General features: G+C 45.5%; 4 protein-coding genes across 8 annotated transcripts; all 4 read right to left on the bottom strand.

The window, feature by feature from the left end:
* Positions 1 to 1448: 1448 nt before the first annotated feature.
* Positions 1449 to 7156, bottom strand: LOC125980996 (transcription factor Sp3). Of its 2 annotated transcripts, none has more exons than XM_049740773.2 (8): positions 6620 to 7156; positions 5184 to 5399; positions 4536 to 5090; positions 4207 to 4410; positions 3919 to 4126; positions 3584 to 3779; positions 3248 to 3444; positions 1449 to 3122 (listed from the first exon to the last, which is right to left on the bottom strand). In XM_049740773.2, the coding sequence occupies exons 1-8, from the start codon at positions 6671 to 6673 to the stop codon at positions 2866 to 2868; spliced, it is 1887 nt and encodes a 628-aa protein (XP_049596730.1). In that variant the 5' UTR covers positions 6674 to 7156; the 3' UTR covers positions 1449 to 2865. The 2 variants fall into 2 exon arrangements, with proteins under 2 accessions (XP_049596730.1, XP_049596731.1); XM_049740774.2 differs by having other exon boundaries at positions 3584 to 3776; positions 6620 to 7155.
* Positions 7157 to 7736: 580 nt separating this feature from the next.
* ola1 (Obg-like ATPase 1) lies at positions 7737 to 10630 on the bottom strand. Of its 2 annotated transcripts, XM_049740866.1 has the most exons (11): positions 10477 to 10630; positions 10093 to 10190; positions 9891 to 10034; positions 9654 to 9781; positions 9229 to 9404; positions 9077 to 9157; positions 8903 to 9000; positions 8631 to 8771; positions 8404 to 8500; positions 8125 to 8247; positions 7737 to 7992 (listed from the first exon to the last, which is right to left on the bottom strand). In XM_049740866.1, exons 2-11 carry the CDS (start codon positions 10188 to 10190, stop codon positions 7891 to 7893), a joined length of 1188 nt encoding a protein of 395 aa, XP_049596823.1. In that variant the 5' UTR covers positions 10477 to 10630; the 3' UTR covers positions 7737 to 7890. The 2 variants fall into 2 exon arrangements, with proteins under 2 accessions (XP_049596823.1, XP_049596821.1); XM_049740864.2 differs by lacking the exon at positions 10477 to 10630 and having other exon boundaries at positions 10093 to 10205.
* A 391-nt stretch (positions 10631 to 11021) lies between these two features.
* On the bottom strand, positions 11022 to 14584 carry tra2b (transformer 2 beta homolog). Of its 2 annotated transcripts, XM_049740909.1 has the most exons (8): positions 14388 to 14582; positions 12867 to 13006; positions 12640 to 12787; positions 12343 to 12531; positions 12122 to 12237; positions 11898 to 12053; positions 11756 to 11826; positions 11022 to 11670 (listed from the first exon to the last, which is right to left on the bottom strand). In XM_049740909.1, the coding sequence occupies exons 1-8, from the start codon at positions 14418 to 14420 to the stop codon at positions 11660 to 11662; spliced, it is 864 nt and encodes a 287-aa protein (XP_049596866.1). In that variant the 5' UTR covers positions 14421 to 14582; the 3' UTR covers positions 11022 to 11659. The 2 variants fall into 2 exon arrangements, with proteins under 2 accessions (XP_049596866.1, XP_049596865.1); XM_049740908.1 differs by having other exon boundaries at positions 12343 to 12787; positions 14388 to 14584.
* Positions 14585 to 14807: 223 nt separating this feature from the next.
* On the bottom strand, positions 14808 to 18881 carry senp2 (SUMO specific peptidase 2). 2 transcript variants are annotated; one of them, XM_049740786.2, is made up of 17 exons: positions 18504 to 18881; positions 18256 to 18317; positions 18079 to 18161; positions 17883 to 17946; positions 17719 to 17800; positions 17486 to 17636; positions 17266 to 17372; positions 17106 to 17182; positions 16980 to 17028; positions 16772 to 16829; positions 16482 to 16631; positions 16278 to 16409; positions 15990 to 16214; positions 15834 to 15913; positions 15661 to 15745; positions 15479 to 15574; positions 14808 to 15384 (listed from the first exon to the last, which is right to left on the bottom strand). In XM_049740786.2, the coding sequence occupies exons 1-17, from the start codon at positions 18650 to 18652 to the stop codon at positions 15322 to 15324; spliced, it is 1713 nt and encodes a 570-aa protein (XP_049596743.1). In that variant the 5' UTR covers positions 18653 to 18881; the 3' UTR covers positions 14808 to 15321. The 2 variants fall into 2 exon arrangements, with proteins under 2 accessions (XP_049596743.1, XP_049596742.1); XM_049740785.2 differs by having other exon boundaries at positions 18052 to 18161; positions 18504 to 18880.
* Between the last annotated feature and the right edge of the window lie 204 nt (positions 18882 to 19085).

The following is a 19085-nucleotide window of genomic DNA, read 5'->3' as shown; positions in this document are numbered from 1 at the left end:
AGGGTCAGTGGAGGTTTTGAATTGCTCTGTCGCCCCCTCGTGGTAAAGGTTTGAAACACATGCTTAAACCATTAATATCAAGTGTACCTAATAACAGGCCACTTTATTAGGGAAATATCATGGTCAAAGGTCACAGATGTCAAGCTCTAGTCCTCAGGGCCACATTCCAACATGTTTTCCAACATTCCCTCGTTAAGTGCAGGTGCGTGAAAACTTTTAGCTCCTTTTAACCGTGAAAGAAGCTAAAAGTTTTCACGCACCTGCGCTTAACGAGGGTCACTTGGAAACATGTTGGAACGCGGCCCGAGGACTGGAGCTTGACGCCTGTGACCTTTGACCATGATATTTCCCTAATAAAGTGGCCTGTTATTAGGTACACTTGAAAATGGCGGTGTACCTAATGGAGTGTCCGTGTGATTCCCTCGTTAAGTGCAGGTGCGTGAAAACTTTTAGCTCCTTTTGACTGTGAAAGAAGCTAAAAGTTTTCACGCACCTGCGCTTAACGAGGGTCACTTGGAAAACATGTTGGAACGCGGCCCGAGGACTGGAGCTTGACGCCTGTGACCTTTGACCATGATATTTCCCTAATAAAGTGGCCTGTTATTAGGTACACTTGAAAATGGCGGTGTACCTAATGGAGTGTCCGTGTGATTCCCTCGTTAAGTGCAGGTGCGTGAAAACTTTTAGCTCCTTTTGACCGTGAAAGAAGCTAAAAGTTTTCACGCACCTGCGCTTAACGAGGGTCACTTGGAAAACATGTTGGAACGCGGCCCCGAGGACTGGAGCTTGACTTCTGTGACCTTTGACCATGATAGTTCCCTAATAAAGTGGCCTGTTATTAGGTACACTTGAAAATGGCGGTGTACCTAATGGAGTGTCCGTGTGATTCCCTCGTTAAGTGCAGGTGCGTGAAAACTTTTAGCTCCTTTTGACCGTGAAAGAAGCTAAAAGTTTTCACGCACCTGCGCTTAACGAGGGTCACTTGGAAAACATATTGGAACGCGGCCCCTCGAGGACTGGAGGCCAACACCACACCCGCCCTCACCCCCACTTTCTGATTGGCTGTTTGATCTGTGACGTCACACGGACACTCCATTAGGTACACCGCCATTTTCAAGTGTACCTAATAACAGGTCACTTTATTAGGGAAATAAGGTCAAAGGTCACAGGTGTCAAGCTCTAAAATTGAATTTTATATTTATATATTATAGTAATTAATATAAATAATATATAGTAATATATTTAACCAGTAATATTCAAATATTACACTTACTGAAAATATATTTGTATATATTCATTTTATATTGATATTAATGGTTTAAGCATGTTTCAAACCTTTACCACGAGGGGGCGACAGAGCAATTCAAAACCTCCGCTGACCCTCTAATTGGAGTGTTTCGGTTCAGTGACTTACGTGGATGTGTATTTTTGCAGATGCTCAGACGCTGTGACAGAATGTTTCAGACTTTATTGTGATCGTTTGAAAAAGGTTTTACAAAAAAAGGTAACATTCAATTTTTACACCAACTCTTAATAAAAAGAAAATCATTTTAAAATAAGGTTTCGATATATTGAAACAAATTGTGTCGACTAATTGATGGCTTCTATAAACAAGATAATACACTTAAATGAGTGCTACAAACATGCGGACAAACATGAGAATTATACATGGAGGAAACAATAATACAACAAAATTCACATGATTGTTTTGATTTTGTTTTGTTTTGTTAACTTTCAAGTTCACGTGGCCACACATGTTTTATTGCAAGAATTGAATCTCACCTCATATCTGGACTGGAATGTTTGCCGCTAAGATTTGTTGCATCTGTTTGCCCGAATTTTCACCAAACAAATGTCAATTAACCACAAGTGTTACTGTACGCACAAAAAAAAACATCCAACTCCACATCCTTATGATTTGTTTCCTTTCATCTGAAAAGTTTGGCTGTTTTCCATATTAAAATGAAAGTTTGGAGATGCATGTTTTTCATTGGACTGATGAAACACAAAAAAGCTCAAAAACACAAAGGCTAAAAAAAAAAAAAAACAGGACAAATTTTCAGAGAAACAAAGCAAAAGCATTGTGAGAAACATTCAATTCTGGGCGCTCAAAGAAGCTGCATATTTTGTCAGCTATTTTTGGAAGCTCACTTAGTGTTAGCCTAGCATTCACAAAACCAGCCCTAGATCTTGTCCAAGAAACGGCATGATGTGGTATCATGACATTACCCTCTCTGGAAAACGTTTTTAATTTAGTGCATAACTGAAAGGTGAGAAAAACAAGTGAGCTGTTGTGTTTTGACAAAGGTCTGTGCCAACCTAAACCGTTTCCGAGATGAGCGGAAGTGCCGATCTCGTTCAGGGACCGACCTTTGGTCTTGTGATTATCGAAAAACTCAAACGGTGAGGGAAAAAAAACGAGTGAACTTCTGCATCGGACATTTTATCGGGAAATATGGCTGCTGACTAAATCAACTGTACTGTAAGCGCACTTCCCAAACTTGTCGGGGAATCTTTCCACGGCGAATCTTTGTATTCAATAAACAAAAAAATAAAAAACACACATGCACCTCCAGCATTTTATACACGACTATGATACAAAATAAGGCATTTCGTTGTGTAGAACGTGTGTGAGTGTGTGCGTGTGTGTGTACATAGCAACCATTTTGAATGCTTCCGCTGGCCTATAAAAAGACTGCAAAAACAAAGTCTGAATAACTCTTACTTAAAATATATATATTTGTCATATATATTTATATTCATATGTAAAAAAACAATAAAACAAAAGAACCCAAATCAGATAGGAGATCGGAGAGGCTGTCCTTTCGTTAGAGCAGTTCTCTCTCTCACCTGTCCGTCTCGGCCTCATTCCAAGACCTCGCCGGGCGCCACTGTGACCAACTGCAGCGGGATCTCCTGATTGCCCACCAGGTTGTGAGCGCCGGTCGACTGCAGGATGAGCGTGGTGCCGTCGGCTGTGATGAGGGTGTCCGTGGGCAAGGGCGATGACGACGAGGCGGGCGCGCCGCCTTTCTTATTCTGGTGAGTCTTTATGTGCTTGGCCAGGTGGTCGCTGCGCATGAACCGCTTGGAGCACTCGCCGCACACAAACTTCTTCTCGCCTGGGACAGACACGCACCGCAGTTGGGTATATTAGCTCAGTTGGATTGAAATGTACAGTTGTGGCGGTACAATGAATCGCTACAACTTGCAAACTGCAAAAAAAAAAAAAAAAAAGCTCCGTCACCTGTGTGCGTCCTTCTGTGTCTTTGCAGCTCGTCACTCCTGGTGAACCTCTTGCCGCAGTACATCCAGTTGCACACGAAGGGCCGCTCGCCGCTGTGCCAACGCAGGTGGGCGCGCAAGTGCGACGTCTTGCCGTACACTTTGCTGCAGCCCACGATGTGGCAGATGTGCAGCTTCTTCTTGCCCAGCCCGGAGCCTCTGCGTGAGTGAGACGCGTTTAAATGACATTCCACCTCAAGTCACAAATCCTACCCCAGAAAAACACCATCAAAGTGACACCATCCAATGTTGCCCGCTTGGAGAACGAGTCGTTTCAGACAATAGCGCTGTTGCTCACCTTCCTCCCGACTCTTTACAGTTGGGGCAGGTGCAGGCCACCCGCCGCAGACGCTTGCCCTCGCCGCTGGCGGCATCCGGATCGTCGTCCATGCTCATCTGCACGCGCAGATTGTTCAGGTCGCTAGGGTTGAGCGTGGAGTCGCCGCTCAGGTGCCAATCCTCGGAGTCGGGCTCCTCCTTGATTTGGATGCCTGCTTCGACACAAAGGGAGGAGACGCGCACTGAGGGAGAAGGCGAGCCAGAACCACGTGCAAACTCAAACGCCAAGCCTTACGCCATGTTTTTCAAACGCAAAGCAAAACACAAAAGTAACAGGGCACGCGTGCGTCGTACCAGCCGGGCTGTTGGTGTCGTCGCCCTGCTGCTGGAACTGAACGCCGCTTTGCGTCAGCGAGTTGACGGTCACCGTCTGGAGGTTGGGCAAGCTGACCTGGCCCGCCTGGCCCAGCGGGAGCGTCTGCACGGGGGCCAAGGTCAGCTGCTGCGCCTGGCCCTGCCCCTGCGGCAGCTGGAGGCCCTGAAGCGACTGAACACCCTGCACCTAAAAAAAACCAACACAAGCCTCCATATCTTCTCCCAACAACTTTGTGTTGACGTCCCCGTCACGCCGGCCCACCCCACCTGGAAGGTCTGCCACTGGATCTGCCCGGTGGGGCTGACCGTCTGGGCCTGGATGAGGAAGGTCCCTGGGTTGACCAGCTGGACGCTCTGAAGTGTCTGATTGGCCGCCGCGTTCAGGTCCTGGCCCGCTGTCACCTGGGCCTGACCGTCGCCCGACAGTTGGAGGATGGGCTGCGAGAGAGTGGCGGCGTTGGAGGACGACACCTAAGCAACACCGGTCAGAGGAAAGAAGATGAAGAAGCTTAGGCTGCGTTCGGGAGGATGGTGGAATGATTGATCTGTCAAAATTAAAAATAAGAGCATTCAAACAAAAATATCTGCACGCTGACCTGGATCTGCTGCAGGTGGGAATTAAAGTTCTCCGAAGTGGACGTATGGTCCGACACGCCGGCGGACACAGCCGTGGCTTGGGTCAGCACTCCCGTCCCGTCGATGGTGGCGGGGAGCTGCGAGGGGGCGTCCGAGGCGGGCGCATAGAGCTGCTGGTGTCCGTCGCCCGCCAGTTTGCCGTCCTGCCCGGCGTTCTCCAGGGTCTGTCCGCTCATGATCAGCTGGCCCTCCGGCGTCACGCCCGTGGCGATGGGCACCGTCTGCGCCGCCGTCAGGCCCAGCGACTCCAGGTCCACGCTATTGATGGGCACGAAGGTGATGTTGCCGGGCAGCCCCACTGGGTACGCCGAGCCCCCGGCCAGCGGAAGACCCTGGATGGACTGCGCTTGCCCCGCCTGTGTCAGGAGGTCCGTGGTGGTCGCTGCCGCGCAGCTGATTCCGATGCCACCTTGGCTGCCGTCTTGGAGGAGCTGGATTTGCCCCGTGCCGTCATCCAAGCCTTGCGTCTGGAAGCTCGTCAGCGTCCCGTCCGCATTTTGGATCTGGGGGATGACCTGAAACGTAGATTTTCCCATCAATCAATCGGAAAAGCAAAATCATACAATTGAATAATTAGATCAACGACTCAGGTGACAACTTCATCTTACTTGGTATTGAATGCCCGACACGCCATTGGCCGCCGCCTCGCCTCCCGGCGCAGTGACATAGATAGGCTGGCTCGGGAGACTCCCGAGGGGAAGCACGTACTGCCCGTTGGATGTGGCGATCCCGCCGTTGGGATCATCCTTGGCGGACGAGACGGGCGTTAACACCTCCCAGCGGTCTGATCCCGACAGCTGAATGGCAGACATGTCTGTCGTCGTCTGTGGAGGTGGAAAACGCGCCCATTAAGCTTTAGCAGATTAGCAAGAGGTAAGCAGATCATCACAATTCGAATCACACACACATTCGGGTTGGTGTATAAAGGCCCGTCCATCGTAATATATTTTTCCATTGTATGCTGGTCTTCTTTTACAAAATAAGTGAAGCAACATGCATGTTCTGGGAATGTGTCGAGAAGACAGAGTGGCAGGAGAAAACACACACAAGCACACTCTGGTTCACTGTGTCGCACTAGTGGCCTAACAAATAAGTCACATAACATGTTTCACTTCCAACTAACAGCACGTCACTGTTTTGTTTCCTTTTGCGATTGTGCAATGTCACTCAATAAATAATTACAAAAAGTGGTCTCAATGCTTTAAGAATTTTAGGGATCTATAGAAACCCTGAACAAAGGATCACACTTCAAAACTCGACCCCTATTCTCTTTGCATGAAGACATTATCCAGAAAATTATGCAATTTAAATGAGTCATAGCATTTACTTTAACGTTTGTGTTTTTATTAGTATTTGGGGAAATATGACTGGAATTGTTTTTCAAAGATCTGTCTGATATTGCTGATCTCGTGCATATCAGTTCATCTTTGACATTGTAGAAAACACATACCTACGAAGGCCTACTGGTAGCTAGCTGGCCAGGATAGATTCGAACCAACTGAGCTGAGAGGCATGCGTGCAAACCACTAGTGCACCATGCTGCCATAAAGAAATGGGTCAAGCTGACCACAAATAGGAGTGGATGACCGCATTGCAAGAGTTTTCAAAGCGAAAAATATGCAATAGCGCCGCTAGCTCACATCATGGAGGCTAGCAGGCGAGTGGGGGATGGGCGAGAAATGAACGCTACTGTTTTTGATTATGGACGCCGGAGCGGAGCGACATTACGCCGTCGGTGGTGCGCCTACACCCGCCCTTTGCGTCGCGGAGAGCGCACGGAGGGACTGTCCCCGTACGGAGCGACGGTCTCGCAACGTCCTCCCCACTATGGGCGGGTTTTAACGGGCTTAAGAAGTGGGTGGCCGCTGTAGAGAGTGGGGGGAACACAGGAAGTGTACTACGGCGTTTCACCCTCCTCCACCCTTCCCCACCCCCCAATGGCATCAAAATTTCAAAACGTGTGAACTTCCACGCTCGCTAAACACAACGCCGAAAACCACTCGAGAGGAAGGAAAACAAGGGGGACCAAATTTGGCGAGTTTACCTGCGGTTCCTGAAGAAAGTCGCTTTGACTGCTGTCCACGTCCGCGGACGCCATTTCTCCCTTGTTTCACTCGGTAATCTTCAACTCCCGTCGGGCCTTGAAAGCCCCGCAAAGCATCCCCCCCCCCCCTCGCTACTCTTGCTCGGTTCTACCCCGGCTAAAAAAAACTTTCCCTTCTCCCCCACCAAGCCGAAATTCCCGTCAACTTTGCAGGGACGCGACGGGCCACCGGGACAAGGAGAGCGGCTGTTTACAACTCCGTCGCTAGCCTGCTAGCTCGGCTGCTAGCTCACCATAGCCGAGCTAGTTAGCCGCCGAGCAAAAAAAAAAAAAAAAAAGGTTTAAAAGAGACGTAGCTTCCGTCAATAAAACTCACCGCCCGGATAGCACGTCGATGCGCTAACTGTCTTTATAGTTTACATCCCGATGATGGACGTAATTAAAAGCTTCTAAACTCCAAACATGATCATTTTATCATAGACGAGCTAGTTGGGTTGATCGGTGAATAAGGGGCGATTTTTTTTTCTATTTTGATTGACGGTGCGGGAAACACAAAGGGGCGGGACTTAGCGAGGTCGCCTATGCAATTTGCATCGCATTACAGGACGTCCCACCTTTCTTCTTTGCAGCCATTGGCTGAACGTGCCAGTAGTTCGTAGCCTGATTGGCTGACCTGAATGTCAATCGTTTTTAAAGTACGTGTGTTTCCTGTTTGGTTGAGTTGGAGAAAGAAAGCACGGGAACTTTTGCCAAGTTTTTAACTTTTAACTATATTTTAAAAACGTGTATTATATGCGTGTATATTATTATGATCACCTTTCAAAAAACTACTATCAAAATTAGAGAACATTTTCTGACCAATACCCCATCCAATTGATCATTCTTTGTGCCTCATAATTAAATATTTGATAGCTTATTATTATAATTACGATTATTATTAATTGACTGGACACACACTCACCTGCTCAAAGTTCTAGTATATATATAAAAAAAAGTTATTCATAATGTTGTCATGTTTTATTGTGAAATAAAACCCTTGCTGTAGTTCCCTGGGATTGACCTGCAAAAAAATCTCCACAAAGTCAGAAACGTCAAAAATATATCATAAAATCATGAGTGGGTTTTGTCACATTTTATTGATGACCAGGCTGAGATTTTTGGGGGCAACATTGACAGTCCACATGGTTGCGTAGCGGATCGAAGGCATTCTGTGTATGGTCAAATAAAAAGTGTGGATGGCATTCTCTTCTTTAAAATGATTATTGACATTCCTATTTCTTCTTGGGTGCATTGGGTGTGTTGAACTTAAAGAAGATGATGTCACCGTCCTCCACCACGTAGTTTCGACCCTGTTGTCTGTATTTGCCTGCAGCCTAAATTGGGCAGATGAAAATGCAATATAGAAGATAAAAATGACATATTTTATCAAATAACTTCTTGTGGACCAAAACTGCAAAAATTTCCTCTCTGATGATCGCCACTTTGTGACTCCTGATATGCCGTACCTTGACTGCATTTTCGGTGCCCTCCTCTTTGAAGTCGGTATATTTCATCACCTCGGCCATGATGAAGCCCTTCTCGAAGTCCGTGTGGATCTTTCCGGCCGCCTGTGGAGCTTTGCTGCCTTTCTGTTGGGTTGTAATGATAAAAACAGTTTCATTTTCATAATAACCTGCCTGACTTCACCCTGGGAATAAAAAAAACGAAACTGTTTTTCCAGGTAAATGGTCTCCAAGGATCAGAATGAATCGTTTGACTCGCTTTGTGGTGAAGAACACACTTACCCGGACGGTCCACGCTCGCACCTCGTCCGGTCCCGCAGTGAAGAAGTACTCCAGCTGTAGTGCCGCGTAGCCTGTCTTAATTATTTTGGTCAGGACACTAGAAGGAGACCACGACAACGACATTATGTGTCATGACCAAGGTTAGAATAGTTTGGGGATTTTTCATTATAGCAAAATTGTTTTTAGAAAGCTCATGTATAAAACTGACAGACAAAACTAAGGACCACCTTTGCGTCTTTTGCTCCTCGCAGTATTTTGTCTGGTCTTCTGGCTCCATGTCAAACAGTTTGGACTCCAACGCTCCGCTGAGGGGGATCACCATGGAGCCCGGGTCGTGAACATCCACCCACTCCTTGATTTTAGCCAACCTCAGAGAAGAGAATAGATGCTACTTTCAACATGACAACACACACCTGAACCACAACAACCCCAAAAAAATGACAAAAACAATCCGCAATTTTTTTTTAAAAACAGACACACACAAATACAAGACACATACCACTTGTTCTTTTTGCGGATGTAATCCTTCTCGGAGAGGTTGACCAGGTAGATCATGGGTTTGGATGTGAGGAACAAGTACTTGTTCAAAACCTCAATCTGCAACACGAGCACATTTCCACTCAGGAGAGTGCCACAAGAACGCAGAGCCACTAAACAAGCTAAAACGCCGGACCTCTTTGTCATTCCATTCTCGGCAGAATCGCACGTGTTTCTTCTCATCCACCACCCAGTTCTTCACCTTCACCATGATGTCCTGAATAAAGAGGAGGCGCTCATCCGTTACCTCGCTCCCATCCGTAAGGCCGATGACAACACAAGTCATACGTATTCGGGTTTAAGCTTCTTATCGTTGCCTCGGACAGCCGTCTTCTCCAGCTTGTCCAGAATGGGCGCGATCATCTCCTCATCTTTGAGCCGCAGCTCCTCGTGGATGATCTCCATGTCTCGCACCGGGTCCACGTTGCCCTCCACGTGGACGATGTCCTCATCGTCAAAGGCACCTGGAGAAACGGTGAAGTTAACCCAACTGTAAATCCGGGTAAAAACTTATTTTAGTGATAATATAGTTCAGTCATCCATTTCTCTTATAATCATCTGGTTTCTATCTAATACTTAGCAATAATAAGAACATTATGGCTCTGGGACTTATTTGGGTTCAGCACTTTGGGCTGCACCTGTGCGCCCCACTCAAGTTCTTGGCTCAGGCACTGACACACTGAGACACACACAGAAGTAGACAAGTAACTCACGTGTCATGTGGAAGATGCCATCACAAGCGCTAATGTGGGAGAGGAAAGCGTTCCCCAACCCTTGACCCGAGTGTGCGCCCTTCACCAGGCCGGCGATGTCCACCACATTGAGAAAAGCAGGAACCTTACTGGGGAGGAGATGGCAGAAGCGTGTCACAGTCAAACTTCACTTACTAGAACATAACTAAAACTATAGGTCAGTCACTATCCTTGCTGTATAGAATCAAATAGTCACACCTGGCTGGTTTATGATATTGGCAGAGAAAATCAAAGCGTTCATCGGGTACTGGCACTCTGCTCTCGTTGGGGTCGATAGTGCAGAAGGGGAAGTTCTCCGCTGCTGCTTGGCTCTTGGTCAACACGTTGAAAAACGTGGATTTCCTGCAAACACTTCATCTCAAAATCTGTCTTAACAAAATAAATATCAAATTGTACCAACCCGACGTTTGGCAGTCCCACAATTCCGATTTTAAGCGACGTCCCGAAGCGACCAATCAACGGGGGAGGCTTAGGTGCGTCTCCCTTCTTTGGAGGCATCTGCAAGAGTGGCATCAAGTTACCATTCGGCCACGATACATTCCCCTGAGGAATATCACTACTTTTAGAGCTCCTACAAACATTTTGTAAGCTCTGTAGCTTTAGGCTAGCTGGAGGTAAAAACGTGGAGCTTCATTCAAACCCGATTTATGCTAGCGTTAGCAGAAGGCTAATATGAACCACACCTGAATATGTTACGAGCAAGTCGCTGACCGACTCTCCAAGGAGACACTTAACTTAGACCTTAGGTTTTGAGTTTTGGTGTGAAAACGATTTTCATGTGTACCTTTATTTCGCTTTTTACGTGCCGTACACTTCAGCGATTGCCGCTCACACGGACCACTCGGCTGGGAAAGGCAGCACGGGCTGCAGCGAGAGCTGAGCGGAAGTGTTTTGGCAAGCAAGTCTTCCGATTGGTCAGTGTGAGAGCATACGTCACAGCGACGTGTAACATTTTCATCCCGGAGTAAAAATAAAATACCGAAGTATAAAAACATTGGCGTAGAAGCACTTTCACTATCCCATTCTCTCTTGACTGCATAAACACAAAATTTAAATTTACATTATGCAAAAATGAATTGTCTTAACAGGCAAACGCCTCGATTGGTTGGTGCCAGAGTGGTGCGCCTACGTCAGAGCTGCGCGACGCTCCGACCCCATTTTAATGACACAATCTTATATTCACAAATAATTCACATGGATGGGATCTTTGCATTTAAAGTTTCTTTAACTGGCCTCATCCATGCCCTTAGGGAAGATAATTTGCATGACTGTACTGTCAAGGCATCATTTGGAAAAAAACATGCAAATAAAAACACAAAACTGCTGACAATGGTTTCAGCATTTATTTGAAAATCCACATGACAAAGGTATGACGCATACAAATTCTACTTCCTGTATACCGTGTAATATGACAAACTGCAGAAGGGACAATCCATTTATATACTGTGGTGGGGTACTTCTATTTCTGAACATTGAGAAAACGTAATGAAAGCTTACCATGTCTAACATCCTCATTAAGAACTTCCTCTACGAATTGTGTCTTTATAATGAAAAAAAAAAAAAAAGACTACAATGGGTGTCATACTAAGAGTAACATGGACAGGTATCATGACAGAGAAGATGAACTGAACATTAGCAGATGCATTCAAACCTACCGCAAACAAAGTAGACAAAATTGCTTTGTGTATTGTTAAAAAAAAAAAAAATCCACACTCCAAACATACGTTTCTACTACAAAACAAAAAAGCCATTCTTTTAAACGTCACCGTTTTTGGTTCTGTGTCTAAAATAAAACAAAAGAGTGTCCAGATTTCAGCAAACAAAACAACTTTCAACATCAGGAACGTTGCGCACGTTATCCTCGAAATTTGTAAGGTAAACTTCTATCCTCGTGCATTTCTGTGTACAAGCTGTGGTCTGGTCAAAACATAAAAAAAAAAAAGAAAATTCATGGACGACTTCATTGCTCAGTAGTGACCTGTAGGAAAGAAAGGAAGAAATACATTTAATTTTTTTTAAATAGAAGAGAAGACAGTAATCGTGTGTGCCAGTGTCAAACATACGTGGGGAGTAGGATCGTGATCTGGATCGAGAGCGGTATCCTCTGCTGTAGTACGGCGATGGAGATCTTCGTCTATCGGACAAATAAAAACAATTCGATGTCAACCACTAAACCCACAAGATAACCAGACGCAAAGCACTTACCTGTACGATCGGTACTCCCGGTCGTCATAGCGATCGTAGTCCCGATCGTAACCACGATCATAACCTCGATCGTAGCCTCGGTCGTAGTCCCTTGACATGCGCCTTGAGCCGCCTCCCCCTCCGCCGCCGCCGCCACCACCGCCGCCGCCTCCACCGCTGGAAACGGAACATAGAAGCTCAGGAAAACATTTTCAAATCTACGGCGCGGTCAGGACGACACTCACTATGTGGGCCGTCCCATGTAGATGCCAGGAGTGGGGGTGTGCGCTCGTTTGGTAATGGAGAAATCCACGCGGATTCGTCGGCCGTCCAGTTCCATTCCGTTAGCGTGCTCCTTGGCCTGAAGGAACATGCGGGCGTTAGTCATCCAAATCAGCATGTTGGTGGGAAACCCGTACGGCAGAAGCTTCAAAAGTCAATTAATTCCTGGGTAACTGATACTCGCCTCCTTGGAGTCCTCGTAGTTCTCAAAGTAGACGAAAGCGAAGCCCCTGGAGCGCCGCGACTGCTGGTCGTACACTATGTTGACGTCCGCCAGGGGGCCATACTTTGAGAACACTTCCCGCAGGTCCCGCTCAGTGGTGTACAGGCTCAGGCCAAACACACCCAGGCACGTGTTTGGGTCAGGGTTGGCCTTTGGGAGGCAGAAGGAGTTTGGCAATAAGCACAACAAGATCTTTTTTTTGCCTATTAATAAAATAAACAGCTGGTTTGCAGCCATTTTGGGCAATGTAATAGTTACCCTATTGCCAATGTGCCTGCGGCGGTTGGACATGGGCGAGCGGCTGTGGCTCCTTCGCCGGCTGCCAGAGCGGCTTCGGGATCGGCGACGGCGAGAGCGGGAACGAGAGCGGGAATAGTTCCTACGTGAGCTCCGGTGGGAACGGGACCTAAAAAGATGATGCAGAGCTCATATGAAGAGGCAGTTAACTCAAGACGCTCTCGGTTGTTACCAAAATAAGGTCTTACCTAGATTTGGATTTGGATCTGGAGCGTGAGCGAGACCTGGACCTGGAATGCTGGGAACCATCCTTGGAGCGTGCCGGCGAGCGGCTGGCAGATTTTGCCGATCGCTGAGGGGAGGAACTCCCCGAGCCAGGCTGTGGCTCCTGGACAAACCGGACAGCGACGTTAAGACAAAACAAGTCGCGCTGGTGTTAAGAAACAATGATACAAAATGTGTGACTCCACTCGCCCTTAAAACCTTTAGAAGGACTTTTTTTTTTTTTTTAGGTTAGCGTATTTTTATGGATGAAATACACATGTAATACATTAATGTACTTATTTAGCTGAAAAGCAGATTTGAGATAAATAATAATGAAGGTGGGGCGCTAGCGAGTGAGTTACAGAGAGGAACATTTAACATGCATGATTTAGAGAAAGAAAAGAGAATAGCAACATAATAGGCTGTTAAGAAATTACTCCTACCCGGCCAAACCTCTGATCATAACTTCATAACTTCTTTTACTTCATTACTTCAAAACAACCCGTCATTTCTTCTTTCTTCTCTTTGACATTACGACGTCTTTTTTGCTCCTCTTCCCCAATTTTACCATCTGCCATTACAACACTAGTCGAGGGATAGGATCTTGAGCGCTTCTTTTTTTCTGCTCCCAATACATTAGCATGCATCAACGGCATTGGCTTCAAACATTAATAACTTCGCATCAGAAACGTCTTCCGCCTTTTTTTCTTTCTTCCAACCTCAACCTTGACAAAGAACAAACAAGGGGGTGATAAGGCAAGTTGGTTGGTTTGGTTGCATTTAAACACCAAAAGGCACAAAGAAATACCAGCATAACCAGATAACAGTAAAAGTGCACAAAGGAGTATGTTGAAAGCCACACTGAAAGTGATATATATATATATATATATATATATATATATATATATATATATATATATATATATATATATATATATATATGGTGACGAGCCAACGTCTCAAATTCATTGTGATAAAAAAATAAAACTAGTATTACGTTAAACACAATTGGGAAAAAATCCGCACGACATTGAACGCAACACTACGACCGCCATTTTCCCCTAATGGTTTTATTTTACTCATTTTTATTCAGTGTCGCCCCCACTACTCCTTTGTCACAAAAAAATTCAATACTCAACACAGCATTGATTAAAATTCACATTTACAAAATACAATTTAGACGCTAGTTTTACAACCGTAGGCAATATATGTCGGATGAATAAAAGCATGGCCATGGCGGCGCGGCCTAGTCTAAGAATGACGGCTGATAACGGGCCGCATGCTTTCATTGGTTAAAAAAACACAACTTAAAAATCAAGGGAAACAACTAAGACATTACATGAAAACATATCCAATAACACATTTTTGGTTCACGGTTCAGAAGACACGTTGCCATAACCACGTCGGCTGAACAAAGCAACAAACATAGGAGCTAACAAGCTAACGTTAGCTTGGCGTCTTTTTCCCCGCTCGATGTTTTCCGTTAAAAGTCAAACCAAACTCACCTTATCCCTGAACTCTTTCTCGGTGTCGCTCATGTTCGCGTCACTAGTCACCTTTTTAGCAAAAACTGCTCTGACGATTGATTTTGTTATATATAGATTTTAAGCCCCAAATAGCTTTAACGCTGTAGTAAACTGGATCAAGAGGAATTAGGCTAGTAGAGGGGACTGTCTTTTCGCTTCCGGGATTTTCGAAATAAAATACATAACTTCCGCCTGGACCCCGAGAAAATAAAACAATGTCGAACACAATCCAAGTACCGGTATTTTGTTTTTGTAGATCGTTAATTGCTATACTACTAAACAATATAAAGTACAGCAAGGCCTAAAATTAAAAAACTAAATTTTACATAGTCAAAAGGGAATATGAATATCTTTAACTATGGTCGCTCGCTACACAAAAAATAATGACGTGTAGATACCTAAGTTATACTATAAACTTTTATTACATGAGGGGAAACAAAAAAACACTTTAAAGCATGAACTTAAACATGCATTTGTATACAGTAGTTTGCTATGCATTCAATACTGTACGCAATGTGCCTCACATCTCTTAGCAGTTTATTAAACTGGGGGAAACAAAAATATATACTCTCATTCAGTCATTTCAAAAATAATGATTTCATCTCCGGAGTAGTGCTTGAATAAATTAGCGTCCTGCGAAAAACATGGAAGTGACCTGCACGTACTGTAATAAGTGAATACGACAACATAGCTCAGTATGATGTCAGCCTCTCCAGTTTCAGTGTGAGAACCCTGAAAAGGCACTTGCGGCAGTACTTCCAACACAAAAGTCTTCTTTAAAAGAAAAAAAGAAAATAAACACCGATGGTTGCTGCTTGCGTCTAAATGTCTCCAATTACAACTCGGAGAGGTGTGGGGGGGGGGCGTGTGTGTTAGTCCTTTGCAGGTATCTGATGCTGACACGCTGAGCAAGCTATAGGAGTTTCTGATGCACAATTTCCCAAATCATCAGCTTCCGGAAAAGAGGCATGTGCCACTGCAGAGAAAGTAGATTTTAAAGTTTCTCAACAAAAAAAAGTCATTCATTCTCACTCGCTACACATTGCATAAATACACACACTCTTCCGTACCTGTCTAAAGGTGAGCGGCTTTTCTTTAGCGATATATTGAGCGTATTTACACGCAAACACACCGCAATCGCTGCCATTCTTCTGCTGGGGAATCTCCTGCAAGGAAAGCGACAGCATTTTCATTGCATGTTTGCATGAGCAAAGGAGATTATTTGAGGAAATGCCACCAGTGGGCTTCTTACAGTGGGCCGCATGCAACTGACGGTCCATTTGGTGGTGTCCAGCTCCCTGCCTTTCTTTGCTCTGTGCTCCTCCTTCAAGTAGAGGCTGGGGGGGAAAAAAAAGCCAAGTGTGTGTCAGTTTGGAGATGATCGCACAAAAAGTTGGCGAGAGGGAGACGACAAAAAGGACTCACAGCAGTAGACCGCAAACAGCATCGTGTCTTTGGCCCATCGAGTCGTACGACTTCACCGTCTTTGCTTTCAAGTCTATCACCTGACAAGCAAATCAAATGTTTTTTTTTTTTCTTTTTCATTTTTCACACAGTTCCTGTGTGATGTTGTCGACTCACAGCTAAGGCCCAGTGGACGCCCATATGTAGCGGGACCAGCAGCAGGTCATAGAGGAAGATGTCCACGGCTTTGGTCCAGCGCTTCACGGCGGCGTGACCACCGGCCAGCCCGCCCGGACTGCCGCGGAGCTTGGGGTAGAAGAAGGTGCTGAACGAGTACACCCGTGGCCCCGCGTCCGAGTCGGAACTCTCCTCCATGACCAAGGAAAGGTAGAAGTTGATCACCTGCACACGGGGACAAGAATGTTATCGTTGGCAAAAATGACCGAAACAATTCTGAAGGAATACCTCGTCGTTGAGCCAGCCGCCTTCCTGAAGAGTGGCGAGGTCTCTCTGCGTGATGCGCAGCTTGAAAGCCGCACTCAAAACCAAATTGGGGTCGCTCTGGGCCAGAGCGCCGCACACCTCGGCCGCCATCTCCTGCAAATGCGCAAAGACAGCAAACAGGATGATAAATCTGATCTGATAATGGCGTGAACGTCTGTAAAAGACCTTGGTGAGTCGAGGTATATCGTCGTCGGTGTGTCGGATATGCGTGGAGAGTGTGTGCGAGTCCGCCGGGCTGGCGGCGGGCGCCACTCGGTCCACAAGGTTGAGGCGAGTGGCAACTTCGGTGGAGAGGTCCCAATCGGAAAACGGTTTCTAAAAAAAGACGGGAGAATAGCAATGTTTACAAGCAACAACGTGTGGACTTCCACTTAGCAGAATCATCTTTTTACATGCAGCTTGGATAAAATGCTAGCAAAAAGGTTAGCATCTCATACGTCCTACGATAAATTAACCTTTGAACATTTCATATGCTGTCTGTCATCCGAGTTGCTGAGAGGCAGGGCACCCCATCTGGCAAAAAAAATAAATGGAGTTAACGCCCACACTTAAGACTAGACAGGAAATTCCATAAATAAAAGCCCACAACAGACCTCAAAAATTATTTTAAAAAATTTCAGCTCATCTATCTGTGTTCAACCTCTAAGAAATAATGGCACCAACCTGCTCTTATTTACAGGAGCATTTCTCCGAGTGAGCGCGCCGGGGCAAGCTGTTCCCAAAAAAAAATCATTAGCGTACTTCATTGCTTAACATTTGTATGAACAATTAGCATAAAAAAATATTTACGGGAATATGACATCTTTTTGGAAGCCGACTCGAAAGGCTTTCTTGTCACTGCGTGTTCACCGTGGGAGAGCAACACGCTGCAAAAACAATCAGAAGATAATTAGTTGTCTGACCGACACATTTTAGTCGTTGTGTACCAGACTTTTGGTTTTGTACTCACGCTTTTGGTTTTGTTTGATTGAAAGGTAGCGGCTGGCTTTTGCTGTATTTTTCTGTCACCATCTCCAGCAGGCGTCTGTAGTGCTCTTTGTCATTCTGCTTGATGGTCTACAGAGAAACCAAACAAGAACCAAAAACATTTAGTGAAACGTCTTCTAAGATGAGATCGATTCAGAATGAAACGATCAGGATGAACAAGCATGTCGGCAGGCGTGATGAACCTCTTCCACGGTAAGACTGGATTTGTAGCAGCAATTGTGTCCAAAGCCATTGCAACTAGTCTGGTTGGCGTTGGGCATTCCCACACTCACAGAGGGCCGTGAAGGCAGCAGCTGAAGGGAGCCCCTCATCTCAGAAGACACATTGGTTCCACTGAACAGATGAGCGAGAGAAGTTTAAGGCCTGAGTAAATAAAATTTCTGTTCTGTTTGTCCCCCTCCCAAAATTGACTTGCCTGAATTTCCTCCTTAATGGTGGCAAGGAGCTCTGGAAGGGCCTGGCTCCAGCCCTATCATTCATTCCAATCCCCGGTTTATCTACGGTGAAGAAACCAATTTAAAACAGACAATATGGAGAGAGAGTATACGACATTTTTGTTGATTCATTATCTTCACACACCCATTCTCCAGTCAGGGCCCGTCACCCATGGAGTGCCCAGCTCATCGATTCCCAGAGCGACAGACTGGAAAACAAGAAATGACACTTTTGAAAGAAATGTATTGAAAAAGAAATCCCAAGTGTTATGTTAATCAAAAAGATATATTGACAACTAGCTGGGTATTATGACCTTTAAATAAGTGTCCGGATACTGTACATGTTTATCGGGGCATGGTTTCCGCAACCGAAGCAGGCTAGCAACCCCGGCCACAGTGTTCTTGACGAAACTTATCACCACATCTGTTTGAGAAAAAAATAATAAAGTGATAAATCATTAATTAGCTCATTTTTAAGTCAGTGCAAGATTTATTTATTTATTTTTTTATGCCCAGACCTCGTCTACACCTTTTTGCTGAAACCGGCTCGTTCTGGCCAACACTGTCTGCTGCATCAACACTGGAAGGAGAAGAAAAGCTTCTAAATAAGATGCACTGATCATCATACACTCGCATATATTAAGTTGTGCTTGATCTCACTAGCTTGTTCGGATAACGTAATGTGACGACAGCCAGAATGTTAGTCCAGTTAAATAACACTGCAGCAAAATCGATTAAATTTCGCGTTTACTGTTCGTTTACTAACCTCTGGTAGCTCCTCTTGATCGGTCTACCGTGGGTTTCTCGGCGCCGTGCTAGCGTGCTTGTCAGCAGCTCCCCGTTATTAGCTTGGTGGTTTTGACCCGTAGTGGGCTCAAACAACGACGAGATTCCGTCAAATATCCATTCATACATCCCAGATACATATGTAAATGGCAACCAGGTCTCTACACGGGCTAGGATGGTCTTTCTTCGTCTCGGGGTTGTGTCTAAAAAGAAAAGAAAAGAAAAGATGTACGACACTGGTAACGGTAGCGAAGCTAGCTTAGCTTGTAGTGTGGTTTCGCGATGCGTCTCAAGCGTATTTGGTGTCGTTTCACTGAGTAGGCGGTAATGGATGTTCCTACAGAAGACAACTCTGTAAAACTACCGGGGTCGTTCGGAGTCTTAAAACGAGCGCACCCAAACATGCTGTCACTGGATGACGTCAGGAGAAGAGGATTGGCTGAAACTGATAGTGTCTAATTACGTAATTGTCAATAATAGCAGGAAAAAAACAAAAACATCGAATTACCTAATAAATAGTTTGGATTTTTGTTTTTGTAAAAGATTAGAACTGATCATTTTA

This window comes from Syngnathus scovelli, chromosome 14, assembly GCF_024217435.2.
Source record: "Syngnathus scovelli strain Florida chromosome 14, RoL_Ssco_1.2, whole genome shotgun sequence".
Taxonomy (NCBI): domain Eukaryota; kingdom Metazoa; phylum Chordata; class Actinopteri; order Syngnathiformes; family Syngnathidae; genus Syngnathus; species Syngnathus scovelli.
Note: the sequence above shows the minus strand (reverse complement) of the source record. Positions and strands in the feature narration are given on the sequence as shown.

Coding starts and splice junctions, on each gene's coding strand:
- LOC125980996 (XM_049740773.2), bottom strand. CDS start 6,673: ATGGCGTCCGCGGACGTGGACAGCAGTCAAAGCGACTTTCTTCAGGAA. Junction 4,411..4,535: donor CCCACCTGCAGCAGATCCAG/GTCAGCGTGCAG, acceptor GGTGTTGCTTAG/GTGTCGTCCTCCAACGCCGC. Junction 3,123..3,247: donor ACACAGAAGGACGCACACAG/GTGACGGAGCTT, acceptor TGTCTGTCCCAG/GCGAGAAGAAGTTTGTGTGC.
- ola1 (XM_049740864.2), bottom strand. CDS start 10,205: ATGCCACTCTTGCAGATGCCTCCAAAGAAGGGAGACGCACCTAAGCCT. Junction 8,772..8,902: donor ATCCGCAAAAAGAACAAGTG/GTATGTGTCTTG, acceptor CTCTTCTCTGAG/GTTGGCTAAAATCAAGGAGT. Junction 7,993..8,124: donor GCACCGAAAATGCAGTCAAG/GTACGGCATATC, acceptor TGCCCAATTTAG/GCTGCAGGCAAATACAGACA.
- tra2b (XM_049740908.1), bottom strand. CDS start 14,420: ATGAGCGACACCGAGAAAGAGTTCAGGGATAAG. Junction 12,238..12,342: donor ACTACGAGGACTCCAAGGAG/GCGAGTATCAGT, acceptor ATGTTCCTTCAG/GCCAAGGAGCACGCTAACGG. Junction 12,054..12,121: donor TACATGGGACGGCCCACATA/GTGAGTGTCGTC, acceptor TTCCGTTTCCAG/CGGTGGAGGCGGCGGCGGTG.
- senp2 (XM_049740785.2), bottom strand. CDS start 18,652: ATGTATGAATGGATATTTGACGGAATCTCGTCGTTGTTTGAGCCCACT. Junction 17,947..18,051: donor ATCCGGACACTTATTTAAAG/GTCATAATACCC, acceptor CTTGTTTTCCAG/TCTGTCGCTCTGGGAATCGA. Junction 16,410..16,481: donor ATATACCTCGACTCACCAAG/GTCTTTTACAGA, acceptor GCGCATTTGCAG/GAGATGGCGGCCGAGGTGTG.